Source organism: Poecilia latipinna, unplaced genomic scaffold (genome assembly GCF_001443285.1).
Source record: "Poecilia latipinna isolate Pla-1442-1.1 unplaced genomic scaffold, P_latipinna-1.0 Scaffold1739, whole genome shotgun sequence".
Classification (NCBI taxonomy): Eukaryota; Metazoa; Chordata; class Actinopteri; order Cyprinodontiformes; family Poeciliidae; genus Poecilia; species Poecilia latipinna.
Window position 1 is genome coordinate 30,128 of NW_015114355.1, and position 22,732 is coordinate 52,859.

A 22,732-nucleotide genomic window follows, 5' to 3' on the forward strand; every position below is an offset into this window, starting at 1 on the left:
TTGAAATAAGCTCTGTTTTAATTAGTTTTTTAAATTGGTTTAATTTTGTATTTTTTTATAACTCATCATTCAATCCATTCCAGACATTTACTCCACACACAGATAAACGAAAACTCTTCCTGAAACAAACTTAAACATAAATTATGAAGTTTTAAATATTACAAGGTCCCAGAATTTCAGTATATTTGATTTGATAAATAACTGGTTTGTGTGTTCCCAATATCCCACTTTATGTAGTATTCGGATTGATTTTTTTGTAAGACCTATAATGGCTGTAAATTTGTTTTGTATCTATTCCCCCAAATTTCCACACAATATGTTAAATGTGGTACAATGAGCGTGTTATATAGAATAAACAAAGATTTATTGTCCAGGGCAATACTAATTCCTCTTAGAACACCAACATTTTTAATTAACAGTTAATTAATTTGCATCCTGGCACATAACACAAATTTTTAAGGGATTTTATTTATTTTGACTATAAATTATAAATATTACAAGAATCTTCAATAATATCAGAGTAATAAACTACTTAACACACCGATCACACTAATTACCTGCCATCCTCCATCCAGCAACAACCAAGAAATTGATCATAAACAGTTCCATAAATCAAGAAATGGCTCAAAGACAGTCAAAATGTCTCTTTTAACTTTCTGTGGAAGCTCGCCATGCTAACAATAGTTTATATTTAAAAGAAAAGCCATGCAGTGATTTGGCTTAGCTGTTACTTTTATGTTTTGTCTTTTGTAACAGTGCTACAATTACCAGTATTCATATTTTATTTAATTTTGGGACGCAAACAATTATTTGACTTACTAGTAATTGTCGGTTAATGGTTTATTAGATTTAAATTAGTTCAAATCTATTAACTAATAACGTTAGACCTTGTTTTAGTGTTGTAGTGCGGCCCCCATCCAGAAGAGGGCGCCGCTGGTCATCCATAACGGTTGTCAGCTGATTAGAGAAGTAAAAATGGCGGCGGAGGGATTCCCAACAGGACAGACAAACGGTCCAAGCAGATTCCGGTGGGATGAAAAATGATTTTAATGTGGTTATGTTTTGAAATATACACTTGACAAGCTCCTTAAGTTATACCGTAATAGCACTCACTATGCCGAGCTGCAAATTGTATTCTTTTTCATCTTTTATTTTTCCATTCAGCAACCTTTTTTTTTTTTTTTTTTACAAATGTCTAAGTTTAATAATGTGAGAAAACATTTTTTTTAGTCAGTCAGTATTTAACACAGCTGACACAAATTAATGTTAAAATTCAATTTTATGTTGTTTTTTTTAAAATTCAGCATACTTTAAAAATGTAGATCTTCATGTTACAGCGGTCGGTCCCCTTGATACAAGAGAAAACATTACTTTTTAAGGAATATGACTGCTTATCAATTAAAAGTTTGTCAATTGATAAGATCAATCAACTTTAGATTAACTAATCAATCAATAACTTTCATCTCTAATTTAAATACAATCCCAAATAACTTTTCTATATTCTTTGACATGGCAGAAAATGTGTAGGCTTAGTTAATATGTGAAATCTGAAAATACAGAAGATATGTTTTAATATTCTGTGAGTAATTCAGACACTGGTTTTGTGTTTTAAAATTATGCATTTCTAAAATATGTTTTTGGTATTTTTTTATGCATTAAGTTTGAGTTTGTTGTGAGAGGCTATGTTCTGGATTGTTTTCACCTTCTGACACTTTACAAATGCTAACCTGTTTCATGCCTGTAATGCTTTAATGTTCTCCTTATCATTCATCTTCCTTCACATTCGTGTTCTTTCCTGTAGTTTGAAACCTGTCACATATACTATTGCATGCATATAACCTGATCTTTTCATTACTTTCTAAATATGTCTGAGTAGAAAGTGCCACTCTGTTCCTTTCTAAAATCCTCACTTACCTTGTCTTCCCTCCCCTCCATTTGTCCCCCGAACTTCCCCTTTTCTCCCACCTTCTCTCCTTTTTCCAGATGCAAGGTGTGCCGTCCCCCCCTCCTATCATCATCATCATCACCACCATCATCGCTCCCAAGCCCACTCCTTCCAAGCTCCTTCCTACCACCGTCCCTCACACGAACGTCCTTCCTACGAACGTCCCTCCTACGATCGTCCCTCCTTCGATCGTCCCTCCTTCGATCGTCCCTCCTTTGAGCGTCCCTCCTTTGAGCGTCCTTCCTTTGAGCGTCCTTCCTTTGAGCGACCTTCCTTCGAGCGTCCTTCCTTTGAACGTCCCTCCTTCGATCGCCCATCCTTCGACCGTCCTGCCTACGAACGTCCCTCCTACCACCACCCATTGCACGAGCGCCCCATCTACGACCGCCCCTTGCATGACCGTCAACCCCACGACCGCTGGAACCCTCGTCGTTGTGTGAGCTCCGGACATCAGTACAACATGTTGGACCAGGAAGAGGTATGGTGTTCTACATGTTGAGAATATGCTGATGATGTATTTCTCTTCTAAACACTGTCTGCTTTTTCACACACTTCCTGTCCAGAAATCAGGACAGTGTATCCTGTCTTGATACACACACACACACACACACACACACACACACACACACACACACACGCGCGCACACGCGCACGTATGCACACACACACACACACACACACACACACACACGCACGCACGCACACACACAGACATATATATATATATATATATATATATATATATATATATATATATATATATATATATATATATATACACACACACACACACACACACAAGCAGACAAATGCTTATTTTGTCCACTGCATTGTGTTTTATCTGTCACGGTTGTCATATAAAAAGCTGGAAATCTCCTCCCAGTTAAATGAGTAATATGACTTATTATACATAAATTCCATATTGGAGCAGGTCAGTATTCACATGTGCCAAATTAATTAACTTCTTTAGCCATAATTTTTCTGCTAGTTGGAAGAGACGGTAAAAATTGAGCTTCTGAAAACAAGTAAAGTGAAGCTTTTTTGCTGCTGGGACTTTGCTGGATTTGCTGAAAATTAGAAAGTTATAGAGACTTCCTGGCACTCTGATTTTGTTTTGGGGATATAATAATAACATTGTAAGTCAGAAAATGATGAACGGACTTATTAACGCAAAGAGGTTTCTCTTAAGAGAGAAACTTAACTGTTATTGTATTTGCTCCTCTGTTAGTAAAGTATTCCAGAGGGGAAACCGCTTCAAGCTTGAATTACTTCTTTTTCATTGTAAGTCGATCACCAGAAGCTTGCTAATTAAATTGAACTTTAAATCTGATATATGTGTGGTTGGGAATGTTTTAGAGGTAGCTGCTGCTGAACAAGCAAAGGATTTATTTACTGAAGAAGGGGAGAGAGCTTGTTACGTTTATTCTCCGAGTTCTCGTCTGTTTCTCAGGTTAGTGCTCATTAACGTGATTAATTTTTGCTCTCCAGCTCGTGTGTTTGCAGACATAGATCTCTCATCCACTGGTGTAAATAAAAATCTCTGCTTGCTGTTCAGGCCAGGAGAGGGTACTGTTCTTCAGCTTTTTGCCTCTGTCTCAGAAACAGTTAAAAGAAAACTGATTTATTCAATCTGTGACATTTTTACCTTTTTTTATTCAGGTGGAATGATTATAACACAACATGCACATTTGTAATGAAACAACTCCAAGGATCTTTGTTCCAGTCCAGCAAAGATTTGGTTCAGTTTCAGCAGTAGAGGCTGCCAGAACACGCAGTAACATGTCCGTTTTGGGAAGTTCTGGACACCTGCAATTATTACTGAAAATCAAAGCCAAAGGTGTTGCAGAAAATCATTAAAGTGAGTACCTTTTCTTTGGGGCTGGTATTGCAGTTTCACACACTATAAAACCACTGGGAGCTGCAGCAGAAATAGAGCAGGGTCTTATAAATCCATAGGTCACCTCTGCAGGCCTGACAGCTTCGTTATGGTTCTACACCATGAATATGCTAATGCAGTTTTTAATCTGCTTTAATGTGACACATCATAAAGCCACAGTGGGGCTTGTTTTCATTGTGAGGATGAGGTGACAGATTGGGTTTATTTTTTCTTACCTGCATGCTAGTTTAGTTGCATAATCAACCTAAATATGTTTGGATTTTGTAGCTGTCGATGCTAAATCGAATCTTTTAATGGCTAAACGTGGTCAGTGTGCGTGTTTGAGCATGTGTGGGTGTGTGCACGCCTGCCATTAGTATTTCAGCTTGTAATCACTCAGAGGAAGAGAGCTCACTGTGATCAGGACAAGTGACCTGTGCTGCTCCGGGAGGATTCAACAGACAGCCCGATTCAATTAATCAGAACCTCATCCCCATCTAATTGTGCCAATAATGCAGCAGCTGCGAACGGATCGGAGGCAGGACTGACGTGCTGATATCCGTCACCTCAGCGACGGCGAGAGGCGTTTAAATATTCATGGCTGTCAGTCAGCTCATGCGGAGCGGCCCGTCTCTCTCCTCCTCCCTCTTCAATCTATTTGCATTCAGTGTAGCTAGCTGACAGAAAAAAAAGCAATCATTCTGTAGATTTCCACAGCAAACATCTATTTTCTCCAGCATTGTTTAGTAGCCCATCTTTGAGATGAACCTTTCACCTCCCTGATTCGCTCAGATGCTTGTCGCCAACGCGCAGCAGCACCTGTGAGCTTCCTGCTGGTTCCTGTATCTCCTACACCTCTGGGCTCAATCCACATATCGGATTATCACTCTTACATATTTTTCTCATCTCCCTTCTCCATCTAATCTCTGTCGTTCCATCCTATCAGCCTCTCTGGCATTTGCCCTTTTCCCTGTCATCCCTCTCTCTGTCTCATCTCTGTGTTTACCCCCTGCTCTATTGCTCATAGTTGTATTCTCCCTGCATCCCTCAGTCTTGAATGACTGACAGGAAACCTCATAGCCCTTTTTCTGAATTGTTTTCTGTGAGTGATGGCCATCAGAAAAATGGAGGAAAGATTTCTGAACTAAAGAGTGGAGGTGTTGCTTCAGGGAGAAGATGAGACTCCTTTGTTGTGTCTCAGAAATGTCACTCTGGATATTGGTGTTAAGCGTGGCCCCTGTGACTACTGGGTCCTGCAGCTTTCACTTCACTGAACTTTGCCACATTATCATCAACCCAAGATAATAGATACCAAGATGAGATGCGTTGTGTGGATGTGGAAAGTTTTAAAGCTGTAGGTCAAAATGTTATTTTAAGGTTTAAACATATACATCTTTTCAACTGTTTAAACTTACACGTTTTTTTTTCCTTTCTTTTTTCTGGAATAGTAACTATAGCTTAAATGTCCCCTGTGTCCTTGCAGGAGTGGTTGAACGATTTTCAGGTGTGTTTTGTGGAAGAAAAATGCTGTAGTTCTACTTAGACAAGAGTATAAAGATGCTGAAAATCTGGGTTTCTCTTCCTGTAATCAAATCTCATTACTTAGAGATAATAATATGTTGTGCAATGATGATAACAAAAAAAAAAAAAAAACATGGTTTAAATATTGTAAACATGATCTCAAAACAAACTGTTACATCTTCAGGTCTGGACTTTGACTAACTTTGGTTGTTGTCCAGTTTTTAAACCAGATTGGGCCAACCTTTGTCTGTTGGATAAACAGTCTCACATTTGAGCATGAAATACTTTGGTGTTCATGGGAGTTTATGGACTTTAGCTGCAAAAGAAACCCAAACCGTTCTGTGCATCCCAGCAACTTTTTCAGTTATTTTCATGAACTTTAATTTCTAACCTGCTAACTGAGGCCTGAAAAGTGGAGTTGAAGCTCTTCGGTGTTCTCTGATGTGTCTGAGCATTTTTGCGCTCTGACCTTGGAGTGAATTTTCTAGGGTGTCCACTTCTGGGAAGATTGGCACCTTTCCTGAACATGCTGCACTTGTAAAACATTTTTACAAGTGAAAAATAGACTGGTTTGGAAATGAACTTTATGACCTTTCTCTGATTGATAGACAGCAACAGTTGCTTCTCCAAGGTCATTGATGATGTCTGCCAACCTCACAAACCTTTATCTAGAAACCTCTTCAATAGAGGTTTTACAGAGTAATGATCATCATCAATTAATGAGCTGACTTTGATTAGCAGCACCAGGTGAATGCGTTGCTGTTGCATCATGCAGAAGCAGAAAGGTTGCAGAGTTTTACATGTTTCTGCCTGGCTCAGGAGGTAGAAGTTTGTTCTGCACCCAGTGGGTTGCTGGTTCAAACCCTCATCACTTTTAAGGATTAGCTTTAAATAAGTTTAAAACTTGGATTCAGTGTTACAACTAAAATGTGTGAATATATTTAACAATGTACAATGTGCGAAAGATTAAAAAAATAGATTGTGTCGAAATTTTGCACAACTACTAATATGCAAACCCTGACAGAGAACTAATGCCACCCAAGTAAAGTCTTCAGCTAAATTTATGCTACTAGCTCTTTAAGTTGGGTGGATCTATTGTTTCTGCATGTGCCAAAAATCCAGATGTGTATTTTGTATCTTTGTTCTATATTTTATCAGAAGTTTTAAAATTAATAAACATAGTCAACACTTTACTTATCTTTCCGTCAAATTATTTTTATGCTGTCCAGAGGCAAAGTTAGTCCTGGAAAATGGTCAACTAACATGACGTGCAGTATAGTGTTTGCTGTTTTTTTCTAGAATGGCAGTAAAATAACATAAAATAAAGCAGAAAGAAGGTTTGAAATCTTGTTATGGAAGTTGATGTGTAAAAATAAGGTCTGCTTAGGTAAGAAATTATTCCTTAATGAAATTAAATTTTGAGGAAGTCTGGAAAGTTTGTTTAAATTTTCTGACCTGTGTGTCCGTCCTGCTGCGGCTCACTGACTGCTCTTTATTTGTTTGTCCTGTAGGGGGAGTGAGAGGGCTGACAGTGACCACTTTCTGCCACCCTCTCTTCCTCTGCCCCCTTCTCTCTCTCCCTCTCACATTAATCTGAGGTGACAGAGTTTCATGTACCATTGCCACGCACCAGTGCGCTGTCCCCAGGTCATGTGTCAGGGCTTCTCTCATCCAAATGAGTTATGCAAGAAAAACTGATGGGCCGGGGGGAAATAAGCCTTCTTCTCTTTAGACTTTTTCAAAGAAATGGTGAAAATCAATTAACCACCAAGACATGTAACAGAAAGAACTTTACTTTAGAATGCATTTCTAATCCGTGGCCTGGATTAGGATAGATAGATAGATAGATAGATAGATAGATAGATAGATAGATAGATAGATAATGTTCAAGTCTTACATACAATGAATCTGCATTATTGCTATGCCTTTGCACCTTTTTTTTGATGATGCGATGACCTTGTAAGTTTCTGATAGGTTCATTAACAACATCTGGGTTTAATTCAGACCTAGGTCTGTCACGATTAATTATACTGGATAACAAATTATCCCAGAAACTATTGCAATTAACCCTAATATTGTTGTTTTAAGAACATTTTCAAATAATATATTAATATTGGCATATTAATGTCAACTCGCTGACTGATAAACTTCAATTTTGTACAGAACACTCCACACTGCAACTGGGAGATATTTTAAATATTCAAAATAAAACACAACAACCCAAAATAATAAATAAAATGTAAATAAAAACCACACACAGCTGAAACCATAAATAAAATGGATAATGGAGTCTCTTTAAATAAAATTGCCTTTTAAAAACACTAACCACCAGAAAGGAAATTATTGAGCTCATTTTAGTTTACCATGCCATTAATTGCTTAGTTGATTATTGTGATGGGGTTTTTCAAACATACCTCTGGATAACTGTCAAGGTGACACCTCTAAGGATATGGTCACATGACCAAATCAAATTTTTTGACCCATGTACAACTTTTTCAGAACGGCCCAATTCCGATCGTTTTATGCCTCAAAATATCTGATTTGAGTCACTTCCACATGTGGTACTGAATTGTATACTTATCAGATTGTTTTCAGAGAGTCTACAGTCAGAACAGTGCTTTCAGAATACTGTTGTCAAATGTGCTCAGTCTGATTGAATTTTGCCAAATGAGAAGAAAAAGCTTACGTGTCTTTTTATACAGTACATGTACATTTCTGGTTTCAACTGTATTGATGCACAGAAGGGGAGGCAAAGGTTGTCTGAATTTGAACGTGTGTAGGTAGTCAGAAAAAAGAAGGCAAGCGTGGGAGGCGGCCAAAGAGTCTGCAGACATAGAGCAGATCACAGCAGCGTAGGACGGACACGGCAGCAGCCTGTCAGTTTGTTCTAATTTCTTTAGCTGAATTTGTGAAAAAAATATAACACATTTTAACTGAGAAAATTGGATTTTAGTATCATCAAGGTGATCCCCAAAGAGATATTAGCTGAAAATCTGGCATACAGTAAAAGATCATCTCTAAGGGTTTTCTTAGGTCTTTGCTAGATTTATTTACTCATTATTGAGGTTACAAAATTCGGTTAATATTAATCTGCTAGAGACTGATTAGTTTTCAGAGTGAACAATTCTTTTTTTGTCCACAACCTCACAGATTCTTAAAGTTGACATTGCACCATATGATGCCTTAATCAGGTGCAAGAAGTAGTAGTCAGTAGTTGGGCAGAAAATAAGCCAAGGAACTGGAAAGTCTGAGCACATTTGAGTCCTTAAAGTAACTTTATAAAGAAATGAAGGTTGTTCAATATTCTTGCAGATAATTGTAAATAAAATATCACTGTCTTTTATTTTAATTGGACCATGTGCTCTAGATTAAAACATAAAAGCCAATTTGTGAATAAGTCACATCACCCAGTGGCTCTGAGGAATGGAAGTAGTTGTTATGTTTGCTCATGAACCATGGAGAACACAATCAGGTGGCTGCTGTGTGGGAGTTTGAGGGATTAATTATGTGATAAAATGGAGGTGGGCACCAACTTGAAGAGAAGAACAGGAAAAAAGGTTGATTCTTTTAGTTAAATTGCTGACCTGAACCTTTGGACTCGTGTTAACCAGAAAGTCTTGGTATTTGAGCAGCTATTACATGCCATTTAAATGAAAATTGCCAGTCATATGAAAAACAAAACAATTTTTATAAAGGTCATCCTGTACATACGAAGAGTTTAAATGACTTTTATCTGAGGGTTTTGATTAACTTCTTTCCATACAATGAGTGTACAGTTTTCTTTTACCTCCAGGGCAACAAGAAAAAAAAGGAAACCTGGGTTTAATTTGTCTCCTGCCAGCTTCCCTAAAACAAGTACTGGATCTCTATGACCTTAAAAGCAATCCTCTACCATTTATCACTTTTACTACGAAAAATCGCAGTTGGCCAGGGCTCTCTCTGTTCAAAGTGTAGGGCTTTCGGCAGCCTAGGCCATACTGATGCACTCATAACATTTACAAGCTTAAGCGTTGCAATATCTGCTGTTTTTTTGTGATCCTTTTGTTTAAAAAGGTTTGATTTAATCTCTCTTTATAAGTCACATTGTTAAATTATATTACAAGTGCTTTTTTTATCAGGTTTCTTTGGTGTTTTGAAAGAACATTTAACACTGTAGTATAAGAGTGGTATAATTTTCTGCTATCCCACCACAGTGCTTTCTTCACTGATATCATGGATACACTGGGAAGTTTTGCTGACCTTGTCGCTTATAAATATTGGGTCTTTCTGTCCAGCTTCTCTTGCTTGCCAGATACATAGAAAAGACATGTTGACACTGATGCCAACCCTTCTCCCCCTTAAATATGAAGGCATCATGACCTTCAAATGGGGGTTTCTGTGCATGGTCAAAGCCGTCAAAGCACTCAATCATGTAAAATATGGAACTGCGCATGTTTTTAATATGCATTTCCAAGACCCTGTAACCACCCTTTAAGTTCTGCTTGGCTTTTAACATTCTGAAATTGTCTTAATCAGCCAGCAAGGGGCCATAAAGAATCCTAATAACAGCCTGGAGAGCAAACATTGAGGTAGGACACAACTTAATGCAAAGACAAAGTTATTTTTGTGCAGAAACACAACTTTTTGTTCTTCTCAGCCTGTGTCTGTACTCATCTGCTTTGTGTTTAGGTCTCTGTGTTTGATTACTGCCCTGTTAAGGAATAATGGATTGCACAGTTTTCCCAAATTGCACACTCATACACACTGGCTCCCCTGACTGTCTTTATTTCTCACATAAACTTTCTTGCCCTTTCTTGGTGAACACACACACTGAAGATATTCATCTACATACACATCCCAGCCACTTCATATTCGGTCTCACCATATTCCCTCGCTCCCTACAGCTGGGCCAGAAGTAGCAATCAAGACATATGGGCGAGCCAGCCAGGAGGATCGCTCAACCTCAACCTGCCAAACTGAACAACTACACCCTCCTTACTTTACCTAAATGACTCGTCTGTGCCTCCCTTTTTCAGTCCCACCATTCCTCTATTTGCAAAGATAATTGTACCTTATTGTCTAATAAGGCATTTCAAATTTCTTAACACAGTTTTAGTAGATTCAGGAATCTCCTCAGATGTTCCTTTTCTTGATTTATGCTAGTTGTTTGACCCTGCTGGAACAGACCGTTCAGTGTTTTCTGACATAGTTGTTTAAGAACTGAGAAGCTACTCGTTCCATCAGTTTGGGTTAAATATCTGATCATCCAATGATATTCTCTTAACTATTTATTTTGGCAAATCACAGTGATGATTACCTATCGATTTACTTTTTGGACAGGCAATTCAATGTATCATATTCCAACTTTTGGAAATTTTATCATGACATCATAATAAAATATTATCATTCTATTGGAATTTTATGTTACAGATAATTGTAAAGTGATAGAAATTTGTGTAAATAGGTCATGTATGGCCTTTAGATGAAAATGTATGCAATTTTCAAAATTTTCAATTGGACACTTAGCTGCATTTCTGTCAAGACATTTTGTGTCATTTAGATTGTACAGCCGTGTCTTGCTTGATTTGCAGTTGTGTCATACTCTTTCCTTTTTAAAGATATTGACTATTCAAAGCTTAGTCAGAGTTTAAAGCTTGGGATAGTTTGTCATAGCATAATTAAACTGAACAATTTTCTTTATGACCTTCCTGATCTGTGTTCCTTAATGGTTTTAATGCATTGAGGGTTGCATCAAACAGGTGGATATATGAGATTTAATCACAAACTGGTAGACTCCATTCATCCATCCATGATCTTCTGCTTAACCCAGGATTGGGTCATGGAGGCAGCTGCTTAAGCAAAGAGGCCCTGTGAAAACTGGAGGTCACACTCTGATGAAGCCAACAGAGCTTTGTTCGACAATTAGATGATTTATAAAGGCAGTTGGTTTGGCACACTATTTAGATTTTTATTTATTATATTTTTTAAATCACACATTTTCCTTTCACTTAGTACCACACAGTGCTTTGTGTTGATCTGTTGCACAAAACGGGAATAAACTACATTTAAGTTTCTGGTTGTAATGTAGCAAATGTGAAAAGTTATAGGAATATAAATACACAGCGTGTGGTTTGTTTCGCCAAATAAGATCTAATGGACACCACAGCTTCTGAGCGGTACCACGCAGAGTGCAAACCTTATTTGAGCAAATCGAACTCTGACTCCAAAAGCACATTTAAATATGCATGTAAGATGTTAGTGCACCAGCTGAAGTGGTTAAGAGCTGGTGGTTGTATTCCTTCCAGTTTCCTGTACCTGTCAAGGCAGGCCCAGAGCTGGAGTTGTGTCTCTTATCCAGGTGCAGAGTTTGCAACATCTGACCAATTAAATCCTGCCACATGCAGAGAAAAAAAACAGCCCCCAGATGTTTTCCCTCAGCTGGATGTCTTGGTGGGATGCTGAAGTGACAGGGAACCTTAGAATATTATTCTGGGTGTTTCTGTGATTCAAGTTGTCAGTGATGAATTGTGTAACCCAGCAGAAGCAGAGAGAATGAACAGAATGATCATATTCATAACTCCTTTGAGTGGGGCTGTATTGAAAGTTGTCTGTGAAGATATGCTGTTAATATTTTAAGACATACTTAGCACAGTGCAAAAAAAAAATAAAAAATTATCACACCTAATTCCCTTATGTTTTGTTTGGAGGAATCTAGAAAAATGGTCTTAGCTGATCAGTAGTTTCCAATCTTTGCCTTTTCGCCCTTTTCCAGCCAAGTGTTCCAAGAGGAATGCAGGCATTTTGTTTAATAAAAGTGAAACTACTCCCTTTTCAGAGTTTGTCATTAAAGTCAAAGCAATAATCTGAACAATTTCCAGGACATAAACCATTCTTTGAGCTCTCAAATGTTAGGTGGCTTAATGGTTTGAGTGGCATATTAATTGCTTCATCTTTTGTTCTGATTTTTTTTTTTTTGTTTAGTTTTCTTACAGTTTCTATTTTCACTTAGTCTGCATTTTATTGTGACTGACTTCCCAATAAAGTTGCTTTCATTCATATGAAGGACATTTCACGCATATCGACACCCCTGGTAAAGATCTGCAAAATTTATTTAAAAAATATATTTATTCTTGTATTTGCATTATTGCATTTTGAACAATTTTGTATTTTCTTTATTTTTACTGGTGCCAAAGTTATTGGCGATTAATAGTTTATACAATCCTGTTTGCACTTATAGAATGCAATCGGACAAATTGCAAAAGGTTCTAACATACAGGGAATAAAATCTTGGTATTCTTGCTTTTGATTGTCCAGAATCCAAATTCTTCAGTCACCCTGCAGCCTATAGACTGGGTTCAGGTTTGGGAACTGAGAAGTTTATAGAAAAATGTTAATTTGTGTCTGTAGAGTCGTTTGTTGACCTTGCCATATGGTTTAGCTACCTATCCCCCTGAGAGATCCGATGACAGCCTATTTTCTGTTTTCTGGTGCCACATTTTGCTTAAAATGCATTTCACATGATTTATTTTTCATTTCACAAGATTTCTTAAGTTGATCCAAGGTTTAACCAAGTTGCAACAGCTGTTCAGTTGCTAATATGACCTTGCTTGACGCTGCCAGAGTAGTTTGCACTAAGTTGGAATACATTAAGTAAAAACTGCCTCATTATATCCAAAATTCAGGAAAAAAATGATAAATTAGTTTATTTCAAGGTGGTTTTGCACTCCAGAAGTGCCAGAAACAAACCATTTAGCTGTATCCCATAGGAAAACGCTGTCAGTAAAGGCTTAACAGAGTACAAATTTTCAGCAGAGCTTTAGATGAAGACCAGATGAAACTCTATAAGATAATCTGGCTCTTTGAGAGAATGACTGAAGATTTTTGCACATTTCTGTATGTTTATTTCCTCTTGTTTTTGCTGCTAAGTAACTGTCAGCTGAAGGTGTTGACTTGTATTTCTAAGATGCAATCCTGCAGCTTGTCCTGTTTCACCAAACACACATTTTGTAACCATCTCATAACTCTTCCTGTAGATAAAAGTGAGTGCAGATCATTTGTCTCCTGGATTCCATGGCAACAGCTGAAAACCTGGACGGAGAGAACTGCCACTTTAACCTTGCTGAAAACCACAGCTATCCCTTCAGTAAGCACAGAACCATTCAGTGTGATTTCCTGCCGTACTGTTCAAGTTCCCTACACCTCTGTCCTCCTGATTTCCTTCCTTTGTGTTTCCTCAAACTCAGCTGCTTTCTGTGATTTAATCACAAAACCACTCATATAATATACCCACATATATAAAAACTCTGTAAAGAAGCAGGATTGTAATCGAGCTGCGGTGGCTTTATTTGCACTTCTGATCAATGTGGAGCTGGCAGTGTGTGAGGTTAATTCAGCTTTACTGGTGCTCACTGGCACAAAGCTGATTCAGTCACGTTAGCACAGCGCTTGGCTGCAGAGGAGCACTAAATAAAAGCTGTGCAAACTTCATCACAACTGAGGCAGATGGCCGTGAAGATTTGTTTTTTCAGGGGGGTTGAAGTGTGATCAGGTCAGTTTATTTTGATGCAAATGCTTTCAATCGTTTGATCACAAAGAAATACAAATTAAATGTCCTTGTTGCACATCTTAAGCAACTAAGGGACAATAAGAGAAAATACAAGCTGGAATTAAAAAAAAAAACCCTACATTTTTTAAATATAGATTCAAATGAATAATGAAAATAATTGAAAAGCAACAGGAAATTTCTAGGTATTCTAACAATTCTTGAAATACTGAGTTATTCACTTAAATCTATCCAGTTTCCCCAAACTAAGAGCTTGAAACCCACAGAGATGTCTGAATTAGATTGTGAATGTATCTATATTAAAACTGTTATTTTTTGTTGTAAGCCTAAATCGTCATGTCACATTTCTTTTAATGCACTAAATAAAAGGTTTGTTATAAAAGGTTCAAACTAAACCACCTCACCTTGAAAAATCTAAGAACATCAGTGAAGCAAACTAATCTGAATAATTCAGACCTAAAAGAAAATATTTTCTAACATTTTAAGCTCTATAAAAGTATACAGCATTTCAGATAGGAAAAAGGTTGACTGACAGTGGGGGTTGGATAGAAAATTAAAGGAAATTATTCAAAAAAACATACACAAAACTTAATTATTGGTCGATTAGTTCTAATTTATTAAAATCTTTTTAATCTCGGCCTATTTCTCGTCAGATGTTTTTTCTGAAAGTCATTTACAGACTTATCAGAATGAAGTCCAGTTTTGGAGGCTGCAGGGGTTGGATGGTCATCAAACGGAGTAATTTATGGCACGGTTCACAATGTTTTGCACATGCTGGAAAGATGTTTAAAATGCCCTAAAATAAAAATCCATATGTATTTTTATTGCAGTAGCAAATTCTCACAATACAAAAGTTTTTTTTTTTTTACTCATTTCATTCAAGAACTTATTTTTTCAAAATCTTGAGTGACATGTACATCCCTAATATTCTGATATATAACTAAAGTATTTCAGTTATATTTACATCAGTGGCAATACCAGGTTGTTGATCATGTGACTCGTGATGCAGAAAAAGTGTTTCTTTCGCAGTTTTGCGAAATAAACCAAATTTAAGAAAAACTTAAATTTGCACCAAACTTACACTTAAACTTAGCACCAAATCGTTTTATATGTCCAATGGAAATGCAGCTAGTGAGCTAAAGCAGAGAAAAATCTCCAACATGCAGGGCATTGAGGTGGGGTCCACTGCTGGCAAGCAATTGAAAGAACTGTGAAAAAACATTGTTCCTGTAGTGGGCTGAAAAGCTGGGTTAGATTATCAGAAGTGCAAAAAGGTGGTGGATTTTTGCAGATTGAAAAGACCCGTTTCGTACAGTTTCGATTGAATTTTCTCTGCTAAATATTTTCTTTAAGGTTCGCTTGAAGATGAAAAGGAACTTTTGCACGTTACCAGAATGCTTAGCAGCTTCCGGAGGAAAAGGGCAAGGAGATTTAACACTGAAAGGATTCTAAAATGGATGAATCACTGAGCTGCAGTTTCAGGGGACAAATGTGAAAAGTGATTGGTCATGTTAAAATTTATGAAAAATTAAATTATAAAAATTAGGATGCTAGTATTATAATGCTACTGTCATCATTTACTGAAATATCGTTCGCTGCATGGCCTCATAAGGAGGAAATAAACATCAAACTAGCTCTCAATGCCAAAACTTTGACAAACCTTCTTATCTTGCAAAAAGCTCCAACACAAATCTGTTCAAGCTCTGTGTATTTGGGCTCATAAACAATGGATGCATCTTCATATATTTTTCATCAAGGATATTGTTCTGTAATACCATCGTAACATGTATAATGTTATTTTCAAGAATGCATGCATACATTTGCACAAGCTGTTGATTTATGGTCCTTGTACCAGATTAAGCTGAACCAAAAAAGTCACAGAATGCTCTTGCAGTGATGAGAAGCATCTCCTATAAAGCTACTCTAACTCTGGAGCCACAGCACAGACTATTTGCTCTTCCCTGTCTGCGGTTGTAAGGTCCATTCAAGGCTTGTCTGCATGAAATTCATATGTTTTGAAGCATGGACACACATACAGAGGGGTTGTTCTCCTTTTATCTTAACAGAACTGCTTTGAAAATAAATGGCCTTCTTCTGTCTTGAGGGACAAATGGCTCAGCGTGACCTGCCAGCGTCCTTCACTGCTGCTGGATTCTCACCAAAGACCCCCAAGCTGCACTACCCTGCACTGCACTCTGCAGCCAGCACCGCCCTCTGACACCAATGCTTTCATGTTACATACACACACTGCATCAGAACACAAACAAGGCTGCTGCTGTTTCCTCGATTGATTTTATGCCACTAAGTAGAGGACAGTGGCTGCACTTTGAAAAATTGAAGACTGAACATGGTTTTTATTCATAAGGACTCAGGCTGGATTTCCTATTTGTAGTCAGGAGGTTTCATCAAGAATACTACTTTAATTCTGACTTTTCTGTTTTATGGTGGAGTAATTGCCCAGCATAGGTGTGCAATGTTTTTTTTAAAGCATAAACTGAATTCTTAAACTTGAATTTATTCAAAATTATGCATAAAGGCTTGGGTATCTATGAACAGGGTTCTTACAATATCTGGGTCTTGAAATATCTGGGAAAGTAGAATTTGCTTTTAATTTATTATTCAGGGTTTTAAACTGGGCCTGGGGTTAAACAGATCATCATCAAAGGTGGTGCAGATGCAAAGCAAAGCACTGAAACAACTATTTTCTTTTAAAAAATATGAACTGCAAGTATATGAAAGTTCACAAATTATGCTTTATAAAGAATAAGATTTGAAAAATCTGTGGTTGCTCATAAGAAGCCATATTAGATCAACATAAATCAGAAAATGTAATCATTTGTGAAACACAGAAAATAAAGCCTCAGGACTGTTCTTGTGTTTTCAAGGCAACGTGAAAGATGCTGATTTGTGTAAAAATAAAAAAAACAACTTTTCAAATGTAGAAATCTATGTGGATTTTGTCGATCTTGCCAGAATTTGTAGCATTAAACCAGCTGTTGATTGGGAAAAAGTTCCATGTTTGACTTTTTGTTGGTCCACACAATGAAGAGAAAATCCACAATAAATTCAAACTTTTGCAATTCTTGTTTTTGAAAATCCTTGATTTTGTGTGTGAGCCACTTCTTCTTCAGCTACAGTTTTGTCATATTTACAATGAGAAGTCATAGTTTGATCATCATAAGTTATTTATGGAGACTACTGAGAGTTTATTCAATTGTTTTCAGGATCCATATTTATAATGTAAACATATTTTTATCATACTACAGTTATTTACAAAAATATACTCAATGATCATGTCAGGAATAAAATGATTATTAAATAAGATCAGAAAAACTATATTTGATAAGAGAGAAAATAAAGATGTTTGCTAGTTATGTGTGAAATTGTTAATATCCCATTAGAAATACCGATGGGATATCTGATGGAAAGTGCTGGTGTTCACTGAAGATTTATAGATCTTTATTTTCCAGACCATGCCATATTTTCTGGATGTAACTCAGAAGTTTCATAAGGTTCCAGTGTTTCTGATTAGACCTTCACATTCTTCCATTTCTTTTCCCACAAGTCTCACTTTTATGAATTCGGGGACTGTGGGGCCAAATGTGGCAGCCTCTGTGATTTATTTGATCTATTTTTATTTTCTTTGCTTTCTGCGAATTTAATGATGCTGCTGTAACTCTCCAGTGTCGAACGTCTCATTTATGGTTTTCCCAACCTCAAAGGCACTTAGTTTGCATCGATCATTCATTAGTATATCATAATATTGACGTGAATGCGTAATGTCAGTCAATTAAGGACAGAGCGAGCGCTGCAGTTTTCCAAAGCAGAAAGGGGAAAGCTTTTGTAGCTGTGCTTTATTAGTGTGCTCAGAAATGAGGACGCAGCATTTATAGAACTTTTTCTATATTGACTTTGTGTTTTGGGCCTGCAGGTACACCCTTTGCTGATGCGAGAGAGGCGCTCAGAGTCCCACAGGACCAAGCTACTGCGTCGGACAGTCAGCGTTCCTGTTGAGGGAAGGCATCACCCCGAGATGGGTAAGTAATCTTTTCCTCCAACGATGCTCCAGCCGAACAAAACAGCATTATTTCTTGAAGTAAAGCAAGAAATCATATCCAGAAGTTTTAGCAGTTTGAAGTAAATGTTGAGGTCTTTAAAACATTTCCTATTCTTCTGTGTTTGAGGGAAAGCGACAACGATGTGTTAGGTCCATTATAGATAGGAAAAAAGAGTAAATATTCAACAAACAATATCAGAAATTTCCCACAAAAATAAGAAAATTACTTAGCTTGAAAAGTCAAAAATTAGTTAGAAATAGCTCAGAAGTTGTGGGTGCTGTGATGGTTCAGAGGTAAAGCACAACCCATGTATGGAGGCCTTCTTTCTCAATGCGGCTGTCGCAGGTTTGACTCCCAACCTAATGACCTTTGCCCCGTGTCCTCCCCCTCTCTCATTACCCACCTTCCTGTCTGACCGCTCTCAAATAAAGTCCACTAGGGCCAATAAAACCTTTACATATTAATAAAAAAAGGGGAAAATAACTGAGAAATTATGAGATTGTCAGAAACTTTCTAAAAAAAAAAAACATGGAAATTTGTGAGTTTGAAAAGTGGAAAATTTCTTAAAAAAAAAAAAGGAATTTCAGAGTTTGTAAAGTCAGAATGTTTCAACGTTTGAAGCCCAGAAATTTCAAAATTTTTCTTGAAAGGTTTAGAGATTAATCTCAGAATTTCAGTATTTTTTCTATCAAATTTTGACTTTTCAAACTCAGAAATGTTCTCTTTTTTTCTAGAAAATTTCATAGAATAATCTAAAAAAAATTTGCTAAAATTTAGTCTTCTTTTTTTTCTGTCTGCATTAGCCCTTGCAGCAGAGAGAAGGAACAAACAGTTACTTAACATTGTATCCATTTGTGTTGACTTCCTCAGAATGCACATGGCATGTTTTTCATGGGAGTGGGACTGAGGGTTTTATTTCCCATCGCTTCCGATAAAATCTCCTCAGACAGTGAGCAAGGAAACGTGTTCTGGATGTGAAATTTCCAAGGGATCTTACCATGTCCATGCTTCACAAAGTTGATGTTTCTGACATAAACACATCGCGCAGCAGTCACCAGCCCGACTGGGTCATATTAGATCTTTTTCTTCTTTTTGCAATGTCTAATTTTGATTCTTTTGAGTAGTTTGTTAGTTTAGAGATAATTATTTGATTAATTCAGAATGATGTGATCCAAAGCAACCATTTGGCTTTCATTGTTGGGTGCAACACTAACCCCAGGGTAAACATTACGCAGAGGTGCTTCATGGAAACATTTTAAAAAAGATTAAAACACTCAAGTATGCATGAAGTGCTTGAGGTTACTCAGCATCCTTCTGTTTGAGAAAAAAAACTCCCTTTGGTGTTTGATTTAAGCTGAACCACCTTTTTAGACCTTGTACAGTAAACTTACAAAAACTTACTCCTGCCTCAGGAATCCTTTTCAGAGGCTCATGAGAGGGAATATTTCACAAACTAACAATCCTTGAGAGTTTTAATGCAAACAATTGACAACATTTAAATTATACTTCAAAGCTAACTTTAATGTCATTTCAAACAGTGCAATTGCTTATTGTTGTAAACATAAACTGGATTTTCTTTTTAGCTACAAAAAACATACTGGCAGCAAAACATTGAATGGACATATTACTTTGCCCAAAGATCCTGCTTCGGAAGAAAAGTTGGAGAAATTAATAAAAGTAAAAAGGTGAAGGGGGGACATTTATCTTTATTCACCATAAACACAAATGCAAAAGTTTTTGCCACAGGACTCTGAAACAAGTTCTATAGCTACAAAACTTTTCTTTATTGGAAAGAACAACTGACGGCTGCGGGGCAGGAACACAACACAACTCACATATTCTGTTCACAGAGCTGGGAGAACTGATGGATCAATAAGAACATGGGTCAGAAAACATGGTTTCTTTTTAAATATAATGTTCTCATTATTTTTGATGGAATATTTTGGATGGTCATTTGGCTAATTTTATATTTTTAAACCATTATTGCTTCTATTCTGTTAGGTTTGGCTGCTTATAATAGGTTGGTTGCATAGCAACAAAATGGTGCTTTTTGTATCTTTTGAGCCTTTTCTCTTTCTGTATTTAGCAGCACTCACAGCAGCACTCCAAACCTGACCAAAGATAAAAGCTGGATTCAGCTTGGAGCTCAAAGCGCTGCTTTTCTTTAGATTCTCACTTTTTTATTGTGTAAATTTTGGTGAGCTTTTTCTTTTCTGTCTCTGGTTATCAAACCGTGTTATGGCTGCGTCTGTTGTTGGTGGATGTGAGTTCCTTTAGGTCAGGTTTTATCATTCTCCCTGTGGTTTTTCACTTTCTGAAGCCTTTTGAAACGGACCCTTCTTCGTCAGCCCTCTCTGTTTGTTGTTCCTGTCTCTGCTGTCCACAGATGTCTTTCTCAGGTCCTCCCACTTCTTTCACCCAGCACCTCTTTGTCTCTCTCAGCTATTTTGTGTCTCTCCCCTGTGACGTCCTCTTTCTGTGGCTCCGCCGGCGCTGCCGCCTCTTTGCGGCCCGGGAGTGCTGATTCAACAGGATAAATATTTCCCTTAGTTGTTGTATGATTGGCTGTCTGGCCACAGAGCAGCCACACGCTGACACATTTGTTGACACGGTCCCTCTGCATTGTGACACACGCTGACATAGCAAAGCCAGTTTTGATTACCCCCATGCACAGCTGCTTTGAAAACACACACAGTTGTAGGAAAATTAGGACACCCTATTAAATATTTGAGTCTTTCTAAAGTAAATTGGATATATATGTATATATAATCAAACTGATTTGAAGCTGTGATGTTTTAATCATAATTTTACTTGGCATTTTGCTATTACCAACTATGAAAAGTCAGAGTAAGAAAACAAACATTGTGGCAATAAAGCAGTTAATTTCCCAACAGCACATCTGGATGAGAGACATGAAATTTTGTTTCAAGATATTTTTAAACTTGTGCAAATATCTTCATGCAGAAGCACAGAGCAATGCAAATATTGTATAATATTAGCATAAATTGCAAGAAAAGGAAGGCGTTTCTATTATATGAATATATTCATTGCAATAATGTAATACTATTGTTCAAAAGGGTAAGAATGGCAAGAATATGAAACTGAAAATAAACTTGTCTTTTCTGCATATAGCCGATTCTCCGTTAACTTTGGTCTAAATTTCCCTCTAAGGAGACAAGGGAACGCATTCTTGCGATCTTCTTAGATCTAAAAACTTTTTGAAAGTCTTTAAAAATTTCTCTTTAACTTGTAACTTTTTTAAAATCTAGAACATAACTGTTTTTAAGACACTTTATTCTGACCTGTGTCTCACTAAGACATAACTGATTCTAAAGGGATAAACTGCTGTCACTTTTAAACTGGGTTTGTTTGAAACTGTTGGTCTGTTGTCGACACAATAAGTTCTCATTTATTCTGATTCATTTAGTAATATTCCAAAATATTGGAGGAAAACAAATGGCAGTAAAAAGTATTTTCTGATCAGGATCTCTCTGTCTATTTGAATCCAGAGCGTTTTTGTGGGTATATTGTGATTTATTACTCATTTAAAAACATTATTATGCATGATCTAATTATAAAGCTTTTGGGGGGTTTCTGAAGCTCATCTCTGAGATAACTTGAAACAAATGGATAAAAGTTAAATGAGATCAGATATATATTTTACCTATAAAAACTAGTCTTCCTGGGGAGATCTTCTTGATTCCACAGATTGTCATCATAATGTGGCACAGAGCAAATTTTCCTTTTTATTTTCATTTGTCTAAGGAAGCATTTATGGCTTTTTCTTACTCTTCTCAAACTGATTATCAGAGAAGCTACTGCGATTAGGATGGATGTTCAGGTGGAAATGTGTTTTTTCTTCAGATCTGTGCAGACTCATTCATTGACGGCAAATAAACCTATGATTAGCTGCTTGGTTTGTCTGGTTCCCAGGTTACCAAAATGTCAGAGGCTGAGGCATCTTGTAAAAGCTTTGAAAACAGCTGTGCTCTTTCCAGATTTCATCCTAGGCGTCTGGACAGGCGACCAGGCAGGAGTCTACCCTGCTTCTCACACTGAACCCTGGAGGTATAATTAAGGCTTTTCCATAGATAAGAAACATAAAAATGAGGTTGAACACAGCAAATCATTTTCATTTCTATATAAGATTCAAAGTAAATGTAGTCAAATTGAGAGGTGGTAGTACTTACTGTGTATATCCTTGCTGTATTTCTACTCGGTTCACTATATTTCTGAAAGGCTAAGACCAATCATCTCCTCTGAAAGGATGGGCAGCTTAAGTATTTCCCGCAGTTGAAGGACATGATATCGCCCTAATCAGTAGATCAGAAACAGCCATTCAGAAAAGCTGCTGGAGATATTTGATCTGCTGCAGCCTGTCAACCGTTTGTGAAACCGCAGAGAATTCAGCTTCCATCAAAACCAGCACTTTCTAAGGATACTGATAAACTGAGACATGAAAATGTTTGATATATTACAGACAGATTGTTCTACTTCTGTCTGTGTCTGAACACATTTTGTTTTTCCTTTTTATTCAGTTATAATAGCTTTTTTAATGATGGAGGCAGTCATATACTAAACACATTTTTTTCCTGAATAATCAAAAGTAAGAAATTAGTTTAGTAGCTTATGACTTTTAAAGGAAAAAGGATTCTTGTTTTAACAAAATATTCCTCCTTCTTATGTACTTATTGACATAAAATAGTGTCTCTACTATTTAGTACTTACATTTTTTAGAGCAGACAGATCCCTACGAATGTTGTTTTTGTAGCAAATAAGGGCATTTGTCT

At 37.0% G+C, this 22,732-nt stretch overlaps 1 protein-coding gene across 1 annotated transcript in view; it reads left to right on the forward strand.

Annotated features, from left to right (window-relative positions):
• Positions 1–1,983: 1,983 nt before the first annotated feature.
• The window catches only part of LOC106964942 (ras/Rap GTPase-activating protein SynGAP-like), a gene marked incomplete at its 5' end in the record, with an annotated part of 107,967 nt that continues 87,218 nt past the window's right edge, over positions 1,984–22,732 (forward strand). The window contains 2 exons of the mRNA XM_015060736.1: positions 1,984–2,423; positions 17,816–17,921. Coding sequence (XP_014916222.1) covers positions 1,984–2,423; positions 17,816–17,921 — 546 coding nt within the window. The remainder of the gene's footprint in view (positions 2,424–17,815; positions 17,922–22,732) is intronic.